Consider the following 21,505-nt stretch of genomic DNA (forward strand, 5'->3'; position numbering starts at 1 on the left):
GTAAAGCTCCACCACAGTCTGTCACTTAGTCCCTGTCCATGACATGGATGCATTTTTTGGATACTTGGTAGGTCACAGTGTATTTGAGGAGAATCTGGGTAGGTATCTGCTAGTTTGGAGCATCAGAGACCATGAGAAGCTCAAAGGTGCATCCTACCCTGACCCCCTCAGCTAGATACCTTGGGTATAACAAGAAAGAATTGTATTTTGGGGTGGATGACGTGCTGTGAGCTATGGTTGGGTTTTGGTTGCAGAGTTTGCTGGCCATGGACTAGTCCCATTCTGCAAACTGAAAGCCTGTGGCTAAAAATCAAATCTGAAGGTAGTCCACCCACATTTGCTTGTACGAGGATATTTTGGGCCATATCCCACCTGCAGCTTCCAGCTGCGTGTCTGCTGTTGAAGGAAGCAGGACAGAGCCCGTGGGCTCACACAGGGCTCTCCACGCTGTCCAGTTGCGCGCATGGATGGATGTGAGCCGAATTCTGCCGCGCCGGCCAGCGCCTGTACTGGAGACCATTCCCCTGTTTTATTTCCCAGAGTGGATGTAGCTGACAGCTACAGCTGAAGTTGATGCCCATCTGAAGTCCTAGTAGTAGGTCTTGATTGTTGAAGCTTTAGAGAACGTCCCTGTTCTTGTGCCCGTCCTGTCATGCTACATGCCATAACCTGTTGGGAGCAAACAGGATAAAACCTTCTGCGTATGATGAACCTGGTTTCATGTTTTTTTCTTGAGCTGTCTGGAGAAGGTGTGCAGAGCACCGTGTGAGCGAGCAGTGAAGCATGGAGTGATCCTCTCTGCCAGCACAAGCGATGAGCTAGATGCCACCACTAAAGGGGGACTGCATTAGCAGTGGAAGGTTGAGGAGCCAGCAGAAGCTTGAGAGGTTTAAACAGAGACATTTTAGCTCTGTTAAGTGTAGAAAGCCTCCACAAACTCAGGATCCGGCTCCTAGCTGGCTGCTGCAAAGAGACACTGTGCACAGAACTTGTACTTAAGCCTAGGTGGTGGGCCAGAAGTCTTCCTGACGTACAGATGGAAAGCCTCCTTTGTGTTTCTCTACTCATTTTCCTGATTCTGAGGGTATCAGAGATGAGCTGGGATCAGACCACACTGTGACAGCCCACTGGATTGAGGTAGTATTATCAGTCCTGCCCATCTCCCATTCCTTCTGGCTGTAACGTATCTCAGAACCACAGTCAGATCAGATGACTGAGCAGATTTATATGAAGTGGCTGTGTAGCAGTAGTGCATTGTCCATGACAGAGATGGTTGCCTGTGTGCTACATGAAAAACATGCTAGATGAGAACCTACAAGCTTTTCACATTTTTCAGCAACCCAGGTTTAGAAGAGCAAAGGTAACTGATGGAAAAGTCATGGCTGTTCAGTCCTCTCTGCTCCTGGCAGAGGCAGGGGCTCAACTCCAGAAGATGCAACTGCTGGAGGCTGTGATCGGATCCTGGGCACACAAACAGTGAAAGCCACGCACAGTCCAACGGCTTCACCCTGGTTCCTGTGGAACGAGCAACTGTTCTTTATCTCCTTTCCTGCCTGTTGGGTTGCTGCTTCTTTCATGCTGCCTTGTATGCTTGGAGGAACCTCCAGAGCCTCCTCCAGAGGCTTGGAGGAGCTCCCCAAGGTTGGGGACAACCTGCGTGACCCAGCACTCCTGCAGTGGCTGCGTTCCCACACAAAGGGCTTTTAGGATAAATTGAGGAACATGCATGCCATGTCCTCTCCAGAGAGACATCAGCCTGGGCTCCATTTGCACTTTGTAAGACACCTGGATTATATTTGTAACATTATCATCTTGGGTAGCATGTTTTAACCTAGCATTAACGATTAGACTTCTCTAATACAGGTCTGTGATTAATATATTTGTACAGGTTTTACAACTCCATCTGATATCTAATCAGCAGGGTATATTTTATGCCTGTCATTTTTGAAGACTAATAGGCTGATTAGGCTGGCTAATGTCATCGTGTTTGCTTCCAATTCACAGCTGAAAGAATTTGGAGCAACTTTGGGGAATTCTCCTCCGCCACTTGCACTTAGCATCTCCTGCTAAAGCATCAGCAATTGCAATTAATTAGCTTGTGAAAGTATTATATTTCCCTCCTAATGAAAGCTGGTAGACTGACAGTCAAGACAGAAGACTTCTGCTCCCACGATGGTTGCAGGATGGGTAGATAAATCCCATTAGTACCTCTTGGCATGGATCTTCGTCATTCTCCTTTTAAGGCTGAGCAGTAGCACAGTCTGAACAACCCATTAAGCCCTCCTGGGATGGGGAAAGGCTGGAAAAGAAGCAGTATGAGGAGCAGAGAGATGATAATGGAGGGGAAGAATCATAGAATCATTTAGGTTGGAAAAGACCCTTAAGATCGTCGAGTCCAACCATTAACCTAACACTACCAAGTCCTCCACTAAACCATGTCCCTAAGCGCTATGTCTACATGTCTTTTAAATACCTCCAGGGATGGTGACTCCACCACTTCCCTGGGCAGCCTGTTCCAATGCTTGATAACCCTTTCAGTGAAGAAATTTTTCCCAATATCCAATCTAAACCTCCCCTGGCACAACTTGAGGCCGTTTCCTCTCATCCTGTCACTTGTTACCTGGGAGAAGAGACCTACCCCCACCTGGCTACAGCCTCCTTTCAGGTAGTTGTAGAGAGCGATAAGGTCTCCCCTCAGCCTCCTTTTCTCCAGGCTAAACAACCCCAGTTCCCTCAGCCAGTCGTGATAAGACTTGACCTGTAGACCCTTCACCAGCTTTGTTGCTCTTTGGGCACACAAGAGGTACGTGGATGTCCCAAGGTTTGGAGGTGGTGGGTGTGAGTGTAGAAGTGAGTGAAACCCAAGCAACTCTTCCTTGAGACGTGCTTGGTGGGAAGGCAGTCATCCCAGCATCTCTGCCTAAAATGATGGGGAGGTGCCGGTGCCATTTTAGTGATGCAAGAGAGGCCTGGGTGTGGAAACAGCATCTCTGTAAACAGCCAGTGGTTTCTTGCTCTTCCTGCCCATCAAAACTGGAAAAGTTTGATCAAAATCATCAGCTGGTCTCCAAAATATGTACCATCTGTGAAGTTACGATGTGGAGCAGCATGTACTCCGAGATGCAATGCGTCGCTAACTGGGCTTTGCTAGAGGCAATAATGGGAAAAATGAGGGTGGTGGAACCCTGGCCCAGGTTGCCCAGAGAGGTGGTCGATGCCCCATCCCTGGAAACATCCAAGGTCAGGTTGGACGGGGCTCTGAGCAACCTGATCTAGTTGAAGATGTCCCTGCTTATTGCAGAGGGGTTGGACTAGATGACCTTTAAAGGTCCCTTCCAACCCAAACCATTCTATGATTCTATGATAAACCATTAGAAGCACTGTTGAACATGAAAAATTTATCACTTGGTTGCTGTAAAATATGAAGAATGAAAATACTAACGATCCGTTCTGATCTGATTCTTTAAATTGGAAGTAAAAGTCTCTTATCTGTATTTGCCATAAGCCAGCAGTTTTCTGTAGTTGTTCCACTTCATTTAAAACGAGTAATTTTTCTCGCCAGGGAAATTAATTGTTTCCTGTGCCATTTGGGAGTGGTTTATATGCCCAGGGATGTGCCGTGGTGTTTAACAGCGTCTGCTATTGCAAACCAAGGAAAGGCACCGACCTGACAGCTCAGCTTTGGAGTCGAGGGGCTGTTTTGGTGGTGTGCTGGGCAAATCACTTAAATTTCAGTAGCTGTTCTTTCCCTTTCTGCAAAACTCAGATAATTGTTATCTGCTTGGACAAAGATTTTGGGGGATCACGTGGTTTATATCAGCCCAGCGCTTTGAATACTAAAGCACTCAGCGTTGTGTATTACGCACCGCATACACATTTTGTGGGCGCTGAAATGAGATTAGAACAGTAATATCTTTAATTAAAGGCGATTGACTTCATCCTCATGCTGTTTCATAACTTTCAAAAGGTTGTACAGAAAAGAAACAGGGTTTGTCTATTTAGTTGGGCTGTAACAGGGGCAGGTTGCCCCTTTTTTGCCCTTAGTGATGCCAATACTACAAATGTAAGTGGATCCTCATCTAAAATATTAGCAAAGCTAAACTTTGCTGAATTTAGGCTCTGACCTGGTCTTTGCTGGGTCAGGACATGGACTGCAGGTGTCTTCTTTTCCCCCCGACATTTTTCCACTGGATAATGGAAACAGTGCCTGAGACCTGCTGCTATTTTCATGTCATTCTCTTTGAAATAATACAATTTATATCAAAATGGTATGCAGCTCTATGGAATGCCAACCCGAGTTATGAAGCTTTCATTAATCAACTTTTGGGTGATTTGAGATGATATTTAGGAAACTGTCTATCCCATCAGTTAATCGGATATTTCTAGATTACAGGTGCTAGGAATCCTTTCCTTTCTGTACTTGTTTTTCATTTTACAGGAAAGGAAGGGTAAAATTTACTATTATGTATTAGTATGCTATTACACTACACTAACAATGTTAGTTTAATTCCCATAGTGCTATATGCACTGCTATATATTATATGTATGGAACAGTAAAGAACCACCTGCATATGAAAATCTGTCTACCATCTAGGCGGGGTTTTTTGTTTAAAAAAATTACTTTCAGCCCCCAGAACCAAGATCTATGATTTTAAAGAAACCTCTGCACAGATTAGCTGTCTTCAAGGAAATAATCCTCCTTTAACTAATTAATCCTTCCTTCTGGAGTCCTTGATATACAAGAGCTTGGTATTATATAAGGTGCTCTTTTGTTATTAAGCCAGGCTCCTGGTCCTTCAAGAGCTGCTGTGGGATTGTGAACACAAATTCAGAAATATATTGCCATCTGCGTGTTGTTTGCAGGGTCGGACTTGCCTTTCACACCCCGCTGAGGATGGCGTCTTTGCAGAGAAATTTCAGCAATGCATAATTCTCCTCCGTAAGCGGATTAAGACCCGAGCGGGTCTCGGGGAGCCTGGCACACCGACAGCAGCAACACTAAGCTTTTTTTCCTTGGGATCATTCAAGCACTTCACACGAGCCAGAAGAGAAAGTAATCAGCTTGCTGGGTGCTGCAGGAAAGACAAACCCATGGCCATGCTTGGGGGGAAGGGTTTAACTCCTTGGTTTGGGTTTTCTGGCATGAAATTGCTAACAGAGCCACTGAAATGCTGGGTACAGGGGTGGTTTGCCTTTACTCCAAGTTATCTGAAGGGGCTCTCAGTATCAATCTTCACCTGAGGTCTGGATGCCTCTGGAAAGCTGCAGCTCTTTGGGAGCACTGGTGGGTAGTGATAAGACCATGGGTTCAACCATGCCATTCGTCCTATGACACTGTGTAAGAAACGCTCACCCTTCCTTGCTTCCTAATTCCTTTGGACCAGAATTGGGGTAAAAGGTTGGGAATCCCTATTGACTGTTGGGTAGAACAACTCCCTTGGCTGTTTGGTGTAGATCATTCCCTCCTGGAGACTGCACCTGGGAAAGAAGCTAGTTCACGCATGCAGAAACACATCACCCAAAGCCAGCAGCTGTTGAGTTTGACTATGCAATGTTTTGTAGGTAAAGATTTAACCAATTCTTTTCCCATGTTGTGGGAGAAAGAGAGCTCATCATCGTATGTGATGCCCTCACACATATGCACATCATTTGCTAGCGATGCATAACATTGGCTAACTCCACTGAGGCTGTTGTGGGTAGTGCTGTTCTGCAAAGGTGGTCCTCTTCTGCTTTAACAAATAACGTGATGTCAAGTCCCACATTCATTTTAGAAGTACCATATGATCTGGAGAGTAAGGACTTGGAGTAAAACTTCAGGGCAATTTCATGAGGAATGGGGGATGACCATGTGGATGAGGCTTTTTTGTTGGGTCCTGGAAAGGTCCTCTGGAAAGGAAAGAGGAGTAATGCTTTCCAGTTCATGTCCAAGCCTTACCTTACATGTTGGTTTGACTGCTGATGCCAGTCCTAGCAGATGAAAGAGGTCTGGTGTCCCACATGGGGGCATATTCCAGAAGAAAACATGGCACAAAGAGTCTCTTCAGCTGATCCAGATAAACTGGAAGCAGAAGTGGTGGCTAATTCATTGCAGCTTGAATCGAAAATGGACTCTACATGTTATTTTAGTAATCAAAATAAATGGGAAGAGGGATTTCTAACTCCATGAAGGGCTCTGCAGTAAATTGCCATGTCTGCCATAGACTAGTTGCCTAACCAAAAGTTTGGAGGACATTGATAGGAAAAGAAGACAGTTATTGACAGCAACTGTAATTAATTCTGTGTTCACATGCACATCCATGCCCGATAGCCATATATCATCTTAAACAAGAAGCATAATCTGATTCTATGAGACTGTATGTTTGCTATCCCCTGTAGGCTCCTTACTATGGAGAGAAGTGGTGCCATCTTTCTTCCTCTTCTCTTATCAAAAGAGCAAGAGAGAGGAGGGGTTAAAGAAGATCCAGAAAGGCAAAAGATGAAATACATGTCCAATTGTTTGTTATTTATAATAGAAAAGAAGGGGAAGATCCAAGGGCTGGATTGAGCTGTCTGTAGATGTACAGAGATGTTGGTTGGAAGGAACCACCAAGGTCATCTCAACCCCCTGCCCACTCAGAGCAGGACATTGCCAGCACAGGATCAGGTGAGCCATGGCGCTCTCTAACCAGTTCCTGAAGTCCTCCAAGGATGGCTCAATGTCCGAGTGGAGAGCAGTGACGAGTGGGGTTCCTCAGGAGTCGGTATTTGGACCGGCGCTGTTTAACATCTTTGTCGGCGACATGGACAGTGGGATTGAGCGCACCCTCAGCCAGTTTGCGGACCACACCAAGCTGTGTGGTGCGGTCGACACGCTGGAGGGAAGGGATGTCATCCAGAGGGACCTCGACAGGCTGGAGAGGTGGGGCCATGCGAACCTCGTGAAGTTCAACAAGGCCAAGTGCAAGGTCCTGCACATGGGTCGGGGCAATCCCAAGCACAAATACAGGCTGGGCGATGAGTGGATTGAGAGCAGCCCTGCAGTGAAGGACTTGGGGGTATTGGTGGATGAAAAACTGAATGTGACCCAGCAATGTGCTCTCGCAGCCCAGAAAGCCAACCATGTCCTGGGCTGCATCAAAAGCAGCGTGACCAGCAGGTCGAGGGAGGGGATTCTGCCCCTCTGCTCCGCTCTTGTGAGACCCCCCCCCTGCAGTACTGCCTTCAGCTCTGGGGTCCCCAACATAAGACAGACAGGGACCTGCTTGAGGAGGTCCAGAGGAGGGCCATGAAGATGATGAGAGGGGTGGAGAACCTCTCCTATGAGGACAGGCTGAGAGAGTTGGGGTTGTTCAGCCTGGAGAAGAGAAGGCTCCGGGGAGACCTTATAGCACCCTTCCAGTACCTAGAGGGGGCTTATAGGAAAGCTGGAGAGGGACTTTTGACAAGGGCATGTAGTGATAGGACAAGGGGTAATGGTTTTAAACTGAAAGAGAGCAGATTTAGATTAGATGTAAGGAAGAAGTTTTTCACTGTGAGGGTGGTGAGGCACTGGCACAGGTTGCCCAGAGAAGCTGTGGCTGCCCCATCCCTGGCAGTGTTCAAGGCCAGGTTGGATGGGGCTTGGAGCAACCTGGTCTAGTGGAAGGTGTCCCTGCCCATGGCAGGGGGGTTGGAACTAGATGATCTTTAAGGTCCCTTCCAACCCAAACCATTCTGTGATTCTATGATTCCATGATGACGGAGAGCCACCACCTCTCTGGGCAACCTGCGCCAATGTTGCGTTATCCTACTGAGGAAGATGTTTCTTCCTACCATCCCATGTGAGCCTCCCAAGCAGCAACTTGTGGCCATTGCCCTTACTGAGGAATATTGAAATTGAGCAAATCCAAGGACTGGGAATACCACCAGAACTGAACAGTAATTAACCAGCAGCCTTCACCATGCCGTTGTTTAAAATGAAATTTTAAACACCACCGGCTGCGTGGTGCTTAGTTGCTGGCTGGGGTTAAACCACGACAGGGTCTTGTATCTGTCCTGTCTTAAATTACAACTCTTAATGTTTTGGAAATACTCAGAACATTAATAGGTGTTTTTGTTGGCTATCTTAGAGCTGTAAAGGCTTAACATTTGGGAAGAGAGATGGGAGAAGGCCACAGAGGATCTGCAAAGCATGAGGAGATGAGCCCATGGGGGACACGGGCAGTGGTCATGCTAATTACCTCTGGTGTGGTGTTGAAGTAGAGGTAGATGAGAGTGAAGAGGTTGTTGCAGGTAAAAGCTGACTGTGGGGAAATTGTCATTGTAAGGAGAAGAGTAGATGCCAGCTGAGGACGGAGGGAGTTGGCACGTGCACATGGACACAGACACATCCAGCAAATCATCTGCACCTTCCACTGCAGGTGGTTTGGCTTTAGGGAATATTTTGTTCTGTCTCTGACCTCCTTTTCTTCCTCCAGCTGCCTCCTACACAGACAGCTCTGATGATGAGACCTCCCCCCGAGACAAGCAGCAGAAGAACTCCAAAGGCAGCAGCGATTTCTGTGTGAAAAACATAAAGCAGGCAGAATTTGGGCGCCGTGAGATTGAAATTGCTGAACAAGGTAAATGGGGCGCGTTCCTCAAGCTCCACGTTGTCCTAGGCTTGGACACGTTGTCTTTTGGGGTTCTTCCTTCCCCCAAATCCTCTTCTTGCAAGTTTCAGTATATTGGTGATTTCTTGACACCGTTCTTGTTAGAGGTGGGAAGACTTTTATGGGATTTTGTGGGATGGAAAGGAGTTACAGGGTTATGCCATGTAGGTCCAACCAATCAACTACTGAAGGACTACTCTATAGTCAAATGCATTTTGTTAAAATCAGTAGAAAAGATGAAATCCATCAAATAAATTCAACAACTTTGTTCTAGCATGATTGTCTCCAAAAATCCATACTAAAGGCAATGCAGTGTTTAGGAGGGATATTGGAGAGGCTGATCAGAGCAGCGAGTCCCAAGCCCTTCTCAGCCTGAAGCAGATTTTCCTCCAGCCTCACCTGGGCATTCGCAGGTAGAAACTTGAAAATGTGATCATGCTATGTCCTAAATAGTAGGGAAAAAAAATCACAAGGGTTATTGGGTCTTTTTCAGCTATGCCATGACTTACTTGTTGCTTGCTCTCAAGGATTTAGGTTTTTTTGAAGCTGCCACATCTGTACAAATTCATGGGAGTACCAGATAGCAGGGCAAGAAGTGATGCTGTCTGTTTCTTCTGTGCTTGTCTCTCTTTCCATCGTATTGACGGACTTCTTTTTTATTTTGCCTTTCAGAAATGCCTGCGCTGATGGCTTTAAGGAAGAGAGCTCAGGGAGAGAAGCCACTGGCTGGGGCCAAGATTGTGGGCTGCACGCACATTACAGCGCAGACAGCTGTAAGACCCCATCATTAAACTCTAGACAGGGATTTTCCACTGCTTAGCCTCTAAAATAGACCCCAAGTGGTTAATATAGAGATGTGGTCTCTCAGTCCAGCACCGTACACCAAGTAAAAAGAGAATGGCTGATTTTATGAACACTTCTAGATAAACAGAGCCTGTGCTTCAAGGTGATGTGATGCGTGTACCTGTAAGGCATTGCTTGAGTAGTGATAACTATTTACAGAATTATCTGTATCATATAAACAGGAAGAAGTGGTGGTCAGTGATCAGTGCAGTTATGCAAGTCAAGAGCTGTGGTTTTTCCTCCAAACATGGGATAGAAGTGCTTTTTACTGACTAGATTTGGGACTTTGCTGAGTGAAATCTGCATATATATATATATATCTATGTCTATATATCTTTCTATACACCCCCACACATATATATGCTGCATATAGAATATACTCTGAAGTTCTTATTTTTCATCCATTTAAAATTGTAAAAAACCAAAAGTAATTGCAAAATTGTTTTCTGTGCAACTCTCTAATGACCCTGATGCTGCTTAAAACCAACTTCAGATACCCCCCAGAAGCTTTCCCATAAATAGCAAATAAAAATCCCAGTTGTGTGTTGCTCTTAGCATTGTATATTGCTCCTTGCATTGCTCTTTCTGATGTTTTTTGTTTAAATCCAGGTCCTAATGGAAACTCTTGGTGCATTGGGTGCGCAGTGCCGATGGGCTGCATGCAACATCTACTCTACTCTTAATGAAGTGGCTGCTGCCCTTGCTGAGAGCGGTAGGAACTTCACCCTCTTTGTTCTTTCTGGATTTAAAAAGATTTGTTACTGCCCCATTGTATTTAGTTCATTTACCATCTCTTACAGGTTTTTCCCTTCATTCTCTTCAATTTAGAATAAACCTATAGGAGGTAAACAGCACAAGATAATCCCTTCCATTTGTCTGAAAATCTTAGAATGATTTTTCTCTGGAGTATAAAAGTAGGTAGTACAAATGATGGTGATGCGCATTATTAGCTGAATGCGCTATGTGAACCTGGAAGTTATTTTGCTAAGAGAAACAAAGCTAAATTTTATTTCAGTTCTGTAAATTTGAGTCATAACTTTGGCTAAAAGGGGTGAAAGAGAGAATTTTTGGTGGACCTAATTCACAAAACAGAAGCTGTCCATGTTGCTCTCACCTGGGACATGCCTTAATTCAAATCCTGTTTAACCTGGGTAAGGCCAGAGATTTTACTGTGAGAGGTGGGAGACCCCAAAGAAGCCAAACCCACCAGCTTGCCTGTTACCTGGTCTTGCTCGCTGAAGCTGAATGATAATTGCTCATGAGTCAGGATACATTCAAGTAAATTTGTGGCTAACGTGCCTAACAGGAAGGTAGAACATCTAACTCACAGCGAAAGCTTGGTTTTGCAAATAAATGTTATTGTTGAGAGCGTGTTGCCCTCTCGTCTGGTGGCTAGAGCTTTTTCTTGGGGGAGAGGAAGAAATTAGGAAGGCTAAAGCTGACTCCTATCTGCTGCCTTCAGTATGTGTCTTCAATGTGTATCTCTGAAGCTTCTTCTAGAAGGTAGATGTTGAAAAATCAGACTGCAAGCAAGACCTCAGTGGTGTTGGGAGCCTGGTTCATCACGTGTGGACGTAGGGAGAGCCGATCCCCAAGTGGTTTGCTAAGGCTGTGTTAGCACCCGTCTCCCTCTCTGTGCCAGGGTTCCCCGTCTTCGCCTGGAAGGGAGAATCTGAAGACGACTTCTGGTGGTGCATCGATCGCTGTGTCAACGTCGAAGGATGGCAGCCCAACATGGTGAGATGGGGCTGACTGTAAAATGCTTGGCGCATGTTGAAGCATGGGTAGCTCTCATCTAAAGAGAAGGAGGAGGGGTTTAGTACTGGTCTCTGTTTTTCTCCTGAATTTGGACCTAACTTAGCAGTTAAGGCTTGGTGCTAGCATAGCACTTGCCTTCGAAGTGCTTTACAATTAACTACGCAATGCAGGAAATTAACTTATCTCAGTCTCACAGGTGTGAAGTCAGGGAGAAGATGGGCAAATGACTTCTGCGTGTGAATCTTGCCTACCAAGCAAGGTTTTGTTTAACTATTTTCTACATAAGCATAGCTGCGTTAGTGCAAAGTTTATCGGGTGCTTAGTTGCTTCCGGAGTAGCTTGCTACAGTTTAAACCAAACTCATTTAATCTAGCCAGTAAAAAATGACTCAAAATCAGTATGTTCTGAAAAGGAGTTGCATCCATTTTACCATATTCGATTAAATTCACACCTTTGGTTGACGTGATTTTTCTTATCTAGGCAAGGTGTCTGTTTCAGAACAAAAATTAGATTTTTAGGTGATTTCTGCACTTTAAGCCTGCTCTTACTTTATGAACACAAAACCTCAGGTAGCCCGACTCCATACTTTGCTGGTTTATTCTGCCCTTGTTTCTAGGGAAAACAGAGAACCCTGAACTAGGTGAGCGGAATAATTGCAGCTGTCAAATGTGCTGTTTTCATCATGCTTCCTGACAGGTTTTGAGCCCTGGAGCTTATGATCTAAATTAGATGAAAAGTAATCAAAGGTGGAAGATAGGCGTGTATCTGTATTGTTTGTTTGCCAATATCAGCTTGTTTGAGGTAGGTTTTTTGTCCTTTCCAGTCTGCACCTGCTCACTTCCTTGCTGTCACATTTAAAAAGAATTGTGAATGTCAAAAAATCCACCCCCAAGCTACGAATCTGAGTCTAGACATGATAGCAGCTTTCTTCTTCTTTCTGAGGAATAATTTGCCATCAAAAATGTCAGTAATTGAAGAAGTCAGTGTACCAGAGTGTGCATATTATGCTTTCCCAGGATCTCTTCAGACCTCTTGATTCTGCGACATGTCTCCAGCCATCAGTGTATTTTCAGACCTGCTTCTGGAGCACAGAAATAATTGCTGGGGAGCACCAAATACCTTGGATCTAGCAATTCCCAAAAGTCCACGTTTTTAGAGATAAGAAATAGGACGCTGGACACTGGGTGAAGAACAGGGGTGGAAAGGATCTTTTTCATGTGATTATTTCAGGAGAGAGCAGCTGGCAAACTTAGCCAAAGAAGCAAGGTGAAATTTGCCTCTCCGGTCCATCCAGTCTCATGGCTGAAGCGAGATGGACCTACTGTGTTCGCTGTGCTGATGGCAACTTTTTAGAGCATGCATCACAATTTTTCTCTCCTGTTGAGACTGAGAGTTTCCCCCAATATCCTGAATCAAGGCGATACATCCCCAGGTTGTAGGACTGAGCCTGAGCTGCTGCTCCTGGAAGCCCATGACCTTTGTATAAACCTAAATCTAACCTCTTTTCATAGAATCATAGAATGGTTTGGGTTGGAAGGGACCTTAAAGATCATCTAGTTCCAACCCCTCCCCTGCCATTGGCAGGGACACCTTCCACTAGACGAGGTTGCTCCAAGCCCCATCCAACCTGGCCTTGAACACTTCCAGGGATGGGGCAGCCACAACTTCTCTGGGCAACCTGTGCCAGTGCCTCACCACCTTCACAGTGAAGAATTGTCTCTTGTCTTGTCTTCTCTTCCCATCAACAAAATACCAATGATACCTTTCATTGTCATTGATGATTATTAGTGGCTGTACAGTGCTTTGAAGATGTTCTGTGCAGCGCTACGTGCCATGGTGTGATCAGATGGGAAATTCCCTCTGTGTGAAAAGTGATTTAGTAACATGCCTATCTCTGTCCAGGACAAAATAATCAATTTGGACTCTTATAAAGTGTGGAGTAATTCAGAGCATAAGTATCCGACTTGTACTTGTTGATCTATCCGACTTGTATTTGTTGATCTAAGATGAAAGTAGTGTGCAAATACATCTCCATTTCCAGACTTCTACATCTTTAAGCTCAACGAAGAGAAGTACAATCTCTATTTCTCCTTAAGAGAAAGCAAAATGGGTCAAAGTAGTTCAGCAGCTTGCTGTAAGCCACACTGACTTAATATCAGGGCTTGAAATACACCCCTAGAGTCCTGTTTAGTGTTGCTTCGCCAGCCCCCACCAGTCCTGTGTCCAGGGAGGCACTGCAAGGCGTGATGGAGCTGACCTTGTACATCCCTTGCAAATAAATAGATGTCTCGCAGTCCAAAAATCTGAATATTCAGTGTTAGGGCTTCTGTGTGGCACTACTCCACAGGAACAGTTAGCCACAAATACTGAGAGTCTCCAAAAAAAGACGCCTTGGATTTTCTGATGGGAATAGCAGACCTTCAGAGGAGTGCTCTGTCTGGACAGGAATGGCTTAGAGTTTTTTTCTGAAAAATACTGAATCTGCAGCACTGGGAGTTTGGTTTCCTTTGCAGCATAAACTGATCTAGGACCACGCTGCCGCCGGGGGATTTCAATGCCGCCCCCGACCATGCCTGCCTGCCTGCCATCTCCTTGCGTTTTCACCAGTCATTTTCTGTAGTTAGTTATTTTCAACCATGTTGCTGAGCTAATCCTAGCTAATTTTAATCAGCTTGGTTTTGGCAGGATCAGCCCCACGGTATCGGCTGTTGTCCCAACAGAGTTGGAAGGGGAACAGGGTGGGACATTTGGTGGCAGCGGGGTCTTAGATGGGTTTAAAGAGGTTGTAAAATGGCACCCTGAGACACCAGTTTATTTCATGGAAGAGCCAGAGATTTTCTGCTGGAGAAAACATGAAATGGAAGGACTGAGGGAGTGAGAAGTCACAGCCCTTCTGTGCAGATAGCAGTGTGAAATTGGTTACTTGGAGAGAAAAGCACTGAGAGAGGAACACCTACCAAGGGGATATGGATACACCAAATCAGTCAAAAATCATAAAAGTTCAGAGTGAGTACTGCTGTGGAGGAGCAGGACTAGGTATCTCCCGGTGCTTGGGTCAGAGGGTGATCCCATCTCCAAAGAGAGATATGTCCCTGCAGGCACGGGGTGATAGGAGGATGTTTTTTACGGGCACGACAACTCCAGCATGCTCTGCTCCAAGATGAAAGTGCCAAAATCAAGAGGGAGGTTGATGAACTGCAGCCGGCAGCGTTGGTTTGCAGATCGTGCCTCTCGGTGGGTGTCAAGCAGCAGCACCGAGAGGCAGAGCGAGGCTCACATCTATAACGGCTGGTTTTCTGTACGAAAAATTCTTTGCACGTCAAATAAAGGCTTTTTTTCCCCAAAAAAATCTGCCTGGGAAGAATTGGAATGAAGGCAGATAACCTGTGTAAAGCTGAGAAAACTGCAGGAATATGGGGCACATACCACGGGCTTTGCCGTTGGCCGTTTGGGGCTGCTACACAAAGGTGACCTTCCATCAAAAACTAGTTCCTCCATTGATTTGGTTTGGGTTTTTTTCATCTCCTGCCCTCCTAGGAAAGAGGAAACTGCCAACCCCCAGAATTCTCTCTTAGAAAGAGGATTATGTGCCCTATTAAACAGGGATTAATGAAATGAAGACGTCCTGGGAGCCAGGCAGCTGAATTCCTACCTCGGCTGGCCCAGGAGAGTTTCTCAGCCCACTTAACCCTTACCTGCCTCCGCTTCCCAGCCTGTGAACGGGAGCTGGATCTGGGGGTTCCCTGGAGACTCAAGAGTTGGGTCTGCGTGGGAGATGTGTGCTGTGCTCTGGCAGGACACTGTGTGCTTTCCAGACATTCGTGGAGGAGCAGCTGCTACCCACAGCATTTGCCTTCAGTGGAAAATCCCACAATTTAGAGAGAAAAAGGTTGCTATAGTACGTAGCATTTCCAAGTAACTCTTTGCCCATGGATGTCAGTGTGGTGGCTCCATGAAGCCACCACGTCATGTTGTGACAAAGCTCAGGAGCGTTGTCTTTGTGCCCGCAATGGGGCTTCTGCTGTAGGAGCATGGTGGGAGTGTTAATTTTTCCTGGGTGGCTGCAGATGCTGGTGGGAGAGCTGCAGACGCATGTGACAGAGGGTCTCTGCTGAGCTCCACCACCGGCCAACGAGCAGAGATGCTTCTGCCCAGGTTTCACATTTGCATTTTAGGACACCTGCACGCCACACCAGTAGGTTAATGAGGGCTGGCTTGGCAGTCGGAACTCTTGAACACTGGTGTAGGGAACATGCAAAGAGGAGAAGAAGGAGGATGATGATGATGCAGTCAGAAGTCTTTGACGTTGGTGTAGGGAATATGCAAAGGTGATGATGATGATGCAGTCAAAAGTCTTTGCTGGCGTAGGGAATATGCAAAGATGATGGTAATGATGATAGGGAACATGCAAAGAGGAGTATGATGATGATGGTGATTCAGTCAGAAGTCTTTGGTGTTGGTGTAAGGAGCAGGCAAAGAGGAGGATCATGATGATGCAGTCAGCGGTCTGACACTGGTGTAGGGAACGTGCAAAGGGGAGGATGATGGTAATAATAACATGGGCCAATGTGCTCTCAGCCAGCCCAGCTAGCAAAGGTCCTTGGCACTTCACCTGCCGCTCGGTGAAATCTGCTCCTTGTTTTCTCTTGAGTCTGAGTCTAATGGGGGTTGTCACACTTCCCACCGTGCTTGGGCACTGCTTGGGCCACCTGAGGCCACCTGAGTGGCGGGAGGACTCAGGGAAATGCACGTGTTTCATTTTTTTCTTTCCTTGTAGCTTTTCTTCTTTCCCAGACACCTCTTTATGGTACCCCAGTGGGTCTGTCTTTGAAGCATTTAGAGCTCAGCGCCCTCTTTGGGTATGGCTGTGTGTTGAGATGCAGCAGGGGATGACCCAAAGTGTTTGGGACTGGGGCCACGTTCATTATGAGGAAAGTGTGTAGGTCACAAACAAGACTCCTAAGAAACTCCACTGGCTATCACCAGCAGTGAGATTTTCTGTAATTATCAGAGGTTCTGTACTTACAGAGGTAAAAAATAAGCCTTGGCTTAAAGTCTTTGATTATCCTGGTGACACTATAGCACATCACAAAAATACCTGAATAACGTCAACCTGTGCAAAGGTGCATCTAGATGTACGTGTTAGATTTTTAGCAGTGTTACGACTTTCATGTCCAAAGCCATTACCAGGTGCGTTTCCATGTGCTGGAAAACACCTGTGCATATTCTCACCAGCAGAGAATAGACAAGCTCTTAGACATCTCTTTTCACTGCAATTTTTAGACTTCTGTGACCAAATTGTTTTCGTGTCTGTCCTTTCCAAGGCACTTTTTCAAAGGGCACCTTTACTTGCTCATCTTCAATGTTTTTATTAAAGCTGTAAGTCTGGCTTTCTCCACCGCCCCGAAATGTGTCATTAGGAGGAAATGGGTGGCTCGGGAGACTCACGATCTGATAAAGAAGGGGTTTGTACTTCTGAGATTGAGGTTCAAGGCCAGATGAAATGGGCAGAGACCCAAAGTTGTTGTCTAAAAGAGGTTCGGCATTTTTAATACGTAGTGTTTTATGATGCAATTACATTATAATTGGCATTAGTGGCTCTGCACCATCCTCCTCCATCCTCCTCCTTCTCCATCCTCCTCCATTAGCAGTTATATTAGAAAACCTGATGACTCTGTATGGTTCAAAGGCTTTTCCGCCTGTGCTTCTCGGAGATGGGGAGAGAGGAGCTTCCACAGCTGTTTTCCATGTTTCCTCTGGTCTCATTATAAACATCAAGGTCTGCTGTGTTTGTCTGACCTGTTGCCTTTCCAGCACAATATCGATGAAGCAGCACTCCTGCTCTGAATAGTCAAGCAGAGTAGTCTCACTAAGCTGTCACGATGTGGTATTTGAAATGCCAAAACATGGGCTTGATTAGGAATGATTTGAGCGTGTGATTTATCCCTTGTACCTTTTTGGGGTCAGCAGGCCTAAGTGGATCTTCAGAGCAGTGACTTTGTGGTTATTTTTATTACAGATCTTGGATGACGGAGGCGATCTCACTCACTGGATTTACAAGAAATATCCCAACATGTTTAAGAAGATCAAGGGGATAGTAGAGGAGAGCGTGACTGGTGTCCACAGGTAACAGGACAGGCTGGACTGTCAGTACAGAGATGTTGGGACAAAAAGAGCATCTTCTGCCTCAGGGCACCGGTAGCAAAAGATCCCCAATCTGTAAGATGCCACAGACTTGGCTGAATATCGAACCTCCTAATACATGGTCTGTGGTTTTCCTTCAGCTTGGGCTTAGCTTTTCCATAAGAACTGTTTTAAATCTCTCGTATAGTGAAAGCAACTTGGAACCACTGCTCTGAATTTCAGATGAGGAGGAGAAGCAGCTACTGACCATTGCGCGGGTGAGAAAAGTGCACGAGGTCTTGTTTTTCCACCTGTGAAATAGGGGCAATGGTTACCTCACCTCATTTTGCAGGTGAAAAAAGGAAGGGGTGAGGGTGTTGCACAAGAAGGCGTGGGCTTTGGAGAAAGTCAAAAGTGTCGTCCTAAACTAAATGTATGGGAAGAAGTGAGATTTGGGAAGAGGAAGTGAGTCTCTGGTTGGGGTGGGAGTGCAGAAAGGGACAACCACAAAGATGCAGCCTTATGACTGAGTGACATCCATCAGTCTGCGGCAGAAGCAGAATTGTGATGGGAGAAGTGGCTCCTAGGATTAGGAGAGGTATCAGAAGTGCTTTTCCAGTGGAGTTAATTGTATCACAGGTGACAGAAAATAGGGGACTGAGGAGAAGAACAGCAGATTCTGCTTTTTTGTTTATTTTTGCAGGGAGAAAGGCTTGGCTGCAGCTCTTGGAGCTGGCTGAGAGTTTGGCCAGAGGTGCAGGCAGCCCTTGAAACAGGGAAACGAAATATTTGAAACAAGGAAGTGACCGATTCAGGTTTGCAGCCAGTGGGGTCAAGAAAAGGACCCGATAAAATTTTTAGTATTGGGAATCATTCCTAATATGGGCAAAAGAGATGTGCAAAACCAAAGCAATGTTAAAAACTGTTCCCCAAGTTCTCATGCCAGGAGTGAGGTTGTTTTCTGAGGTTGGTGGTATCGATGCATGCGTGCGGGGAACGCGTGCCCCTTACCTTCAGGGGACAGACAGTGTGGGGACGGAGGCTCCCCAGATGACAAAGAGAGACTGGGGAGAAACCTGGAGGTGGTCTGTAGAGACTGACCAAGGGAGCATGTTCTCCTTCCTGAGGTCTGGAGCAGGGAGGTGATTTTCAGATTCTCTTCATAGCTGTAGTTTAGCATTTAGATTCATTTTTAGTGTTTTTGCTGCTGCCAGGAGTTGAGTCTGCTCTCAGAAGTAGGAGCTCAGCTTGATGTCTTCCCCACCCTCGTTGTTTCTTGCACCACATCTCGGTGATGACGCTCCTACTGCTGTTCAGATGGATGTTTTGCTGCAGGTGTTGATCACAGCAGCTTCACACTGCTGTGAGTGTCAGCCTTCTGTATCCGTTGCTATTTGTCTTGAGCTGTAAGAGCTTGAGGAATTACATGAGCTCTCATCTTATGTTATCTGAAGCAGGATTTGGGGTTTTTGTCCTTTTGAGGACATCAGAGGACGGTTGTAGTATCAACAGTTATAAGGCACACGTTGTTTTGAGCACCTTCTGACCTGCTATTTGACATTTTTATGAAATGCCTTTTGCCAAACTGGTAGTTCTTCAGTAGGGGAGGAAAACAGATAGAAACATCTGGGGAGGAAAGAGTGCTGTTTCTCCTCCAGAAATGAGGAGCTCCCATTAAGAGGTTTTCTTTGAGCCTCCAGATGGGTACTGCTTACTCCAGCAAAACAAGACCTCGAGAGCACACAACAGTAGAGTGTAGGGAAATATTTTTCCACCAATCACCTGTTTCTTCCCGTATTCATAACAGGCTGTACCAGTTGTCCAAAGCAGGGAAGCTCTGCGTCCCAGCCATGAATGTCAACGACTCGGTCACAAAGCAGAAGTTTGACAACCTGTATTGCTGCAGAGAGTCCATCCTGGACGGGTATGTACATGGCCACCCAAACGGAGCTGTGTCCCTTGCTCAGGTTGCGCTGGACCCCACAGTGAACCGGGTCCATGGATCTGTCCTACCTGCCACTTCAGATCATTTTAGATCAATTGATGTGACAGAGGAGAACAAAGACCCTTTATTACCTCTGCTCCATCCTGTTTTTATCAAAGATGGGAATCTGCAAGGCATTTTGGGAGAGCAGCTATGTCTCTATGGGTCAGAAGGCCCTAAGACTTATTTGTACAATTGTATGTAAAGCTCTACAAACATATGCACAGCAGAAAACAAACATTGAATCTTGTGTTTGTAGCAGAATGATCTTGCAGCAAAGACGTTAGCACCTCTAGGAAGTCTGGCTTCAATATTTTTAACCCAGCTGCATGTGTGAATGGGGCACATCACTTAAATTCTGCCTCTGCTCCTCTCTTTGTAGAAAGCATATCTTCTCTTTTCCCAGAGTGTCTGGAAGACACATCAGGTATTTTATTAGCCATAGCGATACAAGACACTTCCCAGTGCCCTTCAAGGGCACTTTGTGTTTTTGTGCTTTGTGCTCTCAGGGCAATGTTGCCCTTCCATGTGTGTAGGTGACTCGCATGCATTTTTCCCTCCTCGGTGAGCATGACTGGAGCTGTCTTCAAGCCCTGCAGCTTCTCCTACTCCCATGTGAGGACTTCAGAAGTCCTCACATATAGCTATAATACTCCCTCCTGTCCTTCTTACCTTTGTGGCATCAGGATAAAACCCATCTGTGTCTGTTGCGTGTGTGTGAGTCAACCAGCAGCTTCCTCACAACAGTTTTTGCCTTTCTAGTTTCCTTTTTTTATCTTCTCCTGTGAATACACAATAAACCGAAAGAAAGAAAACAGAAGAGGTTCTGGTAGACCGAGACTTTATCCCATAACAGTTGCACGTCCAAAGTGTACACTTGAGTCTGAGGATTAAACCCTGTCCTTCAGCTGAGCATAAATAAATAGGTGTGGAAGGTGGGAGTGACAGGGCTGATGACTGCTTTACCCACCTCTCCCCACCCCGGTCCTGCAGGATTTACAGCCGCATGCTATACAAGCAAGCAGAAGAGTGTTTGCTTCCCTCTGTGCTCCCTCCCCCCAAAACTCCCAGCAGGCAGACCGTGGGACTGGGAGCAGCTCTGCAGCATCCTGATGGTGCTGTACTTTTTAGGATCGGATGGGAATCAGTTGCTGACGGATACGTGGGCACCGGGAACATGATGTATCTTCTGAGACTGTAGGTCTTGAGATGCAGTGCAAAATACTTGAAGTTGTGATCTAAAGAGTGTGTAAATCTCGGTGATCTTTTTTTTTTTTCCCTCTCCCTTTTTTTTCTTTATTTTGATGGAATTGGGTGTCTGTGTCCCCACCACCCCCACTGCCAAATTTTTTCACAGCCAAATGAGATTAGGACAAGTTTTATTCGTACAGTTCGGATGCGTGGACTGTGACATATTGCATCTGGTAGTGGTCCCAGTAGACAAGTCTGCACAGAAGCAAGGACAAATGTGACTTTCCGGACTGGCGTTGGTGCTGATGAGATGAATACCAGAGGAAAGATTGCCTGCTCTGTCTCAGGTAGCTGTGGTGCGGAGAAGACTGCGTGCTTCAAGAGAAAAGACTTTTTTTATGTTGATAATTTCGTACGGCTTAAAGTTTAAACAAGTCTTGAGATCTGCCATTCTCAGTTCCTTGCCGACGTAGAAATGTCTCCTGTTTAATAAAAGTCCATCTGGCAGTGCTATTGGTGTTCAGCTGTGCTACCGTTGCCTTCAATCTGGTAGGACCAGAGGTTCTTAGAGACCCAATGTAGGCTTCCCTGTTGATGGTGGACTGTGCTTTAAGGTCTCTCACCCAAATCTTTGTGGGATATGTAGTAAAGTGCTGCGTCACGTCGGCTTTGAAGCGGTCTTCCTGGGAGTGGTCATCTTGACCAGGAGAGGTAAAGAAGACTCATGTTTGTAAAACCTGTGTGTCCAAATACAGGGGCATGAAGATGATCTTTAAAAAGCATGCAAGTGCCATATGAGTTAGCAAACCACCGAATATGCTTCTCTGGATGATCTACTGCATGTGCAGTTTCTTCCTCAGATTTCCATCGCATGTTCTTCTGAAAGACTGAATTTTGTGCTCCTTGTCAAGTCCGGCAGAGACGGTATCTGGCACTTCCCTGCCAAGACGTTTTATTACATGAGCCAGAACCTGACACTGCAAACAGCCAGTGGTTT

The 21,505-nt window shown here is 45.9% G+C and overlaps 1 protein-coding gene across 3 annotated transcripts in view; it reads left to right on the plus strand.

Moving 5' to 3' along the window:
• The window catches only part of AHCYL2 (adenosylhomocysteinase like 2), a 109,201-nt gene that overhangs the window by 76,418 nt on the left and 11,278 nt on the right, over positions 1-21,505 (plus strand). For all 3 annotated transcript variants that reach the window (XM_030014109.2, XM_030014110.2, XM_030014111.2), the window contains exons 3-8: positions 8,436-8,579; positions 9,282-9,382; positions 10,062-10,164; positions 11,095-11,189; positions 17,230-17,336; positions 19,141-19,257. In XM_030014109.2, coding sequence (XP_029869969.1) covers positions 8,436-8,579; positions 9,282-9,382; positions 10,062-10,164; positions 11,095-11,189; positions 17,230-17,336; positions 19,141-19,257 — 667 coding nt within the window. The remainder of the gene's footprint in view (positions 1-8,435; positions 8,580-9,281; positions 9,383-10,061; positions 10,165-11,094; positions 11,190-17,229; positions 17,337-19,140; positions 19,258-21,505) is intronic.

The sequence above is a fragment of the Aquila chrysaetos genome, chromosome 5 (genome assembly GCF_900496995.4).
Source record: "Aquila chrysaetos chrysaetos chromosome 5, bAquChr1.4, whole genome shotgun sequence".
NCBI lineage: Eukaryota > Metazoa > Chordata > Aves > Accipitriformes > Accipitridae > Aquila > Aquila chrysaetos.